We start from the raw sequence: 5,000 nt of genomic DNA, 5'->3' as shown, positions 1-5,000 counted from the left end.
GTCTTAGTTCATAAGACTAAATCAACAACTACTACTATCATCACCGCTATTAATACTACTACTACTACTACTACTGCTACTAAAACGATATCCTTTTTTTTTATCCTGGTCACGAGAGTTGTTTTTCGTTTGTTTGTTTGTCAGTTGTTGTTCAGTTTTTTAACCCCGCGTAGGCTGTCAAGGTTCTGATGAGCGCGAAAGTCATGGAACTGCTACCTTTTTGTTCGTGTTATAATCGAAATTTTTTTAAAGTGTAACGACATAAAATTATAATTTCTGCACTATTGTGCAATGGCTTACACATATGGGTATTTGCAATACTCTCTCTTCTACCGAAGGCTTTGTATAACAAGGGAAAACTTCGCGATAGGCAAATACCCATGTGTGTAAGCCATTGCACTCATATAGTGCAGAAATCTGTTTTGACAGCAGACGTGGTGTTTTGCACAAGGGTCAGTCCACACTAACTGACGCTGTGACACCTCCTTGGAAACTGAAAACTGAAACTGATGTCCTGTCCACTGTGTGACGTGACCAGGTTGACACTGAGAAGCCCGAATAAACAAGAACAACAACAACAACAACAACAAAAAGCATACCAAAACTTTAAAAGAAAAGACAGCGAAAACAAAAAAAAGCACTGAGAAACAATCGTGTTGTGTTGTTCGCTCTAAGCCCTTGAAGGAGTTGAAGAGGGGAAGAGGGCCTGAGGGAGGGAGGAAGGGAGGGAGGAAAGTCTTTCTCCACCACCCAACCCATCATTCCCACCAGTCTGGTTGTAGAGTTGTCAAGCCATAGCTTCGACGCTGTGATACCACCCAGCCCGGAGTGTCTGTATGTCTGTCGTTCGCCGGCGAAACACGTGTGACAACTCTCTCTCTCTCTCTCCTCTCTCGGCGAAGGCTGCCAGCGCTACTTTTCACTCTCTCTCTCTCTGTCGTTCTGCCCGCAAACCACACACACAGCCCACAAGAAACAGAAAAAAGGGCGGGGTCAACCCTCGCCGGCGCCACACCCCCCCGCCTTCCCCACGCGCCGCGCTACGCTACGGCCGCCGCTTCCCGCTGCGCACGCATCTCCGCACAGCCCTGCCCTGCACGTGGGAAGCCAGCAGTACAGAGCAAAAGCGAAAAGCCACCAACGGCGGCTCACTGTCGTCATAGCAACCCTTTCCCCCCACCCACTCCCACCCAACCTCTCTTTCGCTTGTTCATGACCGAAAGCGTGGCGGTAGCGCTGGCTGGGTCTTCGCTGTGAGCCAATCACGGCGCGACGGGCCGTAATTGGGCCGCTGATTGGCTGCCCCCCCGATCCGAGGGGAGGGAAAGAAAGAAACACGACTTTGGAGGTATAAAGGGCAAGGGGGGCGTAAATCAATGTTCCAAGCTTCCCTCTTTCCCTTGCCTATGGCCAGGGCCCAGGCGGAACTGATTTAAAATCGGTGCTTGAGCGTTTCCTCTCTCTATTCTAGCCAAGCAGGTCGCCTTGTCACCCCGGCCTGTGTCAGGAGCACCCGAGGTTCCGCTAGGGGAAATTGCGCTTCTCCGTCTTCGGAAGCCCACCCCGCCGCCAGAGGCAGAAATAATTAGATACATAAGAACACAGCCCGGCCTGCACAACAAGCGCGACAGACGGAGCCCCCCGTGTGTGGAAAAGTAAAAGGGGAACACTACTACTACTAGCTCGGACGGACGATCCTTGTTGTTGTTGAGGCTTGCCTCCCCTCTTCCTTTTTTTTCCTCTCCATTTTTTTTTCTTTCTGCCCCTAGGGAGAAGGAGAGTTGTTGCTGTTGCCGCTGCTGGTCTAGTGGTCTGGCCCCCCTCCCCGCCCGACAACTGACAAGAGAGAGAGAGAGGGGTAGTGGTGGTGGTAGTGGTGGTGGTGGTGGCAGTAGGTAAGGAGGGAGGGACGGACCGGAGGAGGAGGAGGGGCGACACTTGTCTCCCACCCACGCCCTACACCCACTTCCAGCACAACACCTCACTCCATAAAGCACCACTCGACAGAAGGGGGGCAGTGCCAACTACGCCGGGTCGGACGGAAGGAAGGAAAAGAAGGAAGGATAGAAGGAGGCACGGACTTTTCGTGGTGGTGGTGGTGGTGGTGGTCTGTGTGTGGCAAAGAGAGAGAGACAGTGTGAGAGAGACAGAGTGAGAAAGAGGAGGAAGGCGGACGGGCAGAAGAGACAGAAAAAGACAGTGTGAGCTACGAAGAAAGAACAACAACAACAAAAACATGGAAAGGTGACAAAAAAACGAACATCTTATTTCCTCCTTGTCCAGAATCTAACTTCGGAGGTGAACTACACTTACTGCATCTTCATCAACAAGATTATCACAAAACATAAGCAGACATGAAAGACAACAACTGTGACACTATATTTTGTGTGTGAAATACCCTTTCACTCATCGATATTGTTAACCTGACTGAAACTAACAAAACAATCTTCAACCCTATTCCTTGTTATAAAGCAGACTTTTCGGATCGTCGACATCAGCAACAAGAAGCAGATGCTGAACTTTTGTTTTTCCCCGAACAATGTTTGTAGTTCTCCAGAGATTTGTTTTCTTGGAGTCAAGCATGTTTTCTTCAGGACACATTTGTTTTCTTTAAAGTCAAGTCTGTTTTCTTGAACAACAACAACGTCTTGTTTACTTGCATGGTGCTGTATTGGTGGTGACGAAGTATTCCCCTTCTCAGCATCGCACGTGCGTTTCACTTCCAACGGTGGTGACAAGTGTGTTCCAGTATCCACGCAGTCACAGTCAGTGACTGTTTGGGAGTTCCAGAGCTGTGCGTGGAGAATCATCTCTGGGTGCCGTCCGTCAGTCAGACAGACCTGCCAGGTCTCTGACTTTTTTTTTTCTTTTTTTTTAATAAAAAGAATCACTCAAGCAGCAGCAGCAGTAGCAGCAGAAGCAGCACAAGAAGCCACAACAAGCAAGATGCAGACTATAACGCAACAGGAATACTACCGTGCCTGTACTTTCACCAGCATCCCTCCCAGTATGATGTTTCCAGGTGAGTGCTGTACTTCCTTCGTTGGTTGTTGCTGATGGTGGCTGTCACATGGGTTTCTGTCAGTGCGGAGTGTTCGGCACATATATGTTGACTGACTTATAAACGAGCGTTTTTGTTGGAATGCACGTGTCACATGGGTCCTCTGTCAGTGCAGAATGTTCGGCACAGAAATGTTGACTGACTTATAAACGAGCGTTTTTGTTGGAATGCACGTGTCACATGAGTTTCTGTCAGTGCGGAGTGTTAGGCACATATATGTTGACTGACTTATAAACGAGCGTTTTTGTTGGAATGCACGTGTCACATGGGTCCTCTGTCAGTGCAGAATGTTCGGCACATATATGTTGACTTACTTATAAACGAGCGTTTTTACTGGAATGCAGGTGCACTGGTCGGACATCGTGTTGTTTGTAGGTTTAAATACATCTTTTTAACTGTTCAACGGTATGCATTATTACAATACAGCCGAAGATTAAAGAACACCAAAAAGTTTATTAACTCAACATCGTGTTTTTCTACGGAGGCAGTTGCAAATCCTCGCCTTTTTGTGTCAGCAAACGTGTCTGTAACAATCTCTCTCTCTCTGTGAGATGGATAAGAAAATATGCTTGTGTCTTGTGCATATGTCTTGTAGACCTACACTGACGGTAGAAGAAAAAAAGGATGTAGCGAGGGAAAGAGACAGAATGAAAAAGAAGGAAATAAAAAAAAAAAAAAAAAAAATAAAAAAAAAAGAAGAAAGGGAAAAGTTAGCGTTAAATAGACAATATGTTATCAAAACACACACACACACACACACACACACACACACAAGAAAAAAAAAGAAAGGAAAAAAACCCAACCTCTTCATCCAAACATATGTTCCGGATTTTCATTACCACCGAATTGGAGGAAATTTTTACACACACACACACACACACACGCACGCACACATACACACGGCACGCGCGCGTACTTTCATAAAACAACATCGAACTAAAAGAGAGGATAGAGAGCAAGAAATTTTCCATTCACGTTTCGTCTTTCCTGTTATTTTATTTTATTTTTTTTATTCAAAGAAACGCTATGGTTTATATAGTGTTCACAACCAGTTATATACATGTTTGTGTGCGTGTATGCGTGCGTGCGTGCGTGCGTGCGTGTGTGTGTGTGTGTGTTGCATTGTATTGTAATGTAATGTAAAGTTACGATCAAGTTTTGTTACAACAGACTTCTGTGTAAAAATTCGGGCTGCTCTCCCCAGGGAGAGCGCGTCGCTTGTTGGAATGATGTTTTCCGTCCCCCGGCGTTAGCCATATGGAATATTTGTGTCAACTTGAGTTCAGCACCACACACACACACACACACACACACACACACACACATATATATTTTTTTGTTTTTGTACCCGCAAATGTATTTTTGTGTGTGTGTGTGGTTGTTTTTTTTTTATCAAAGAGGATTTTTTTCCCCTAGAAAACGTTGCAAAGGAGAACGCTTTTGTTTCCGTGGAATCTATTGTGTGCGCTAAGTGCATGCTGCATTCAGGACCTCAGTTTATCGTCTCATCCGAATTACTAGCATCCAGATTACTAACATAACTATGGCTGAAAACGTAATAATTGCCAGTGATGTCACACTGCCCCCCCCTTTTTTTTCCTTTTCTTCTTGGTTAAGCTTATCCCCTTTCCGTTTTTTTTCTTTGCTGACTATTTGTTGTTTTTATTTGCTTTTTTTTTTGTTTGTCTCTTGAATCATGTCATAGGTGATATGTTCTATATCGATGTTAAAACTTGCCATACCCTTTTCTTCACAAAGTCTAGTGCTGATCTGAACAATAAAATTTAAAAAAAAATCCAGATTAAGAAAAGAAGAGAAGGAAAAATCTAAACGAAATAATATGAAAAACAACTTCATACTCACTCATAGTCACACAAATCCGTTCGTTTTTTGTTTGTTTGTTTGATTAAAAAAAAATTTTTTAATCAATCTTTGAAAC

The 5,000-nt window shown here is 44.8% G+C and overlaps 1 protein-coding gene across 1 annotated transcript in view; it reads left to right on the top strand.

Annotated features, from left to right (window-relative positions):
- The first annotated feature begins 2,946 nt into the window (after window positions 1-2,946).
- Window positions 2,947-5,000, top strand: part of LOC143285859 (transcriptional regulator ERG homolog) — a 55,599-nt gene continuing 53,545 nt past the window's right edge. The window contains exon 1 of the mRNA XM_076593294.1: window positions 2,947-3,022. Within this exon, the coding sequence (XP_076449409.1) occupies window positions 2,947-3,022 (76 nt within the window). The remainder of the gene's footprint in view (window positions 3,023-5,000) is intronic.

This window comes from Babylonia areolata, chromosome 9 (assembly GCF_041734735.1).
Source record: "Babylonia areolata isolate BAREFJ2019XMU chromosome 9, ASM4173473v1, whole genome shotgun sequence".
NCBI lineage: Eukaryota > Metazoa > Mollusca > Gastropoda > Neogastropoda > Buccinidae > Babylonia > Babylonia areolata.
The sequence above is the reverse complement of the archived record's forward strand: the minus strand, read 5'-3'. Positions and strand labels throughout refer to the sequence as shown.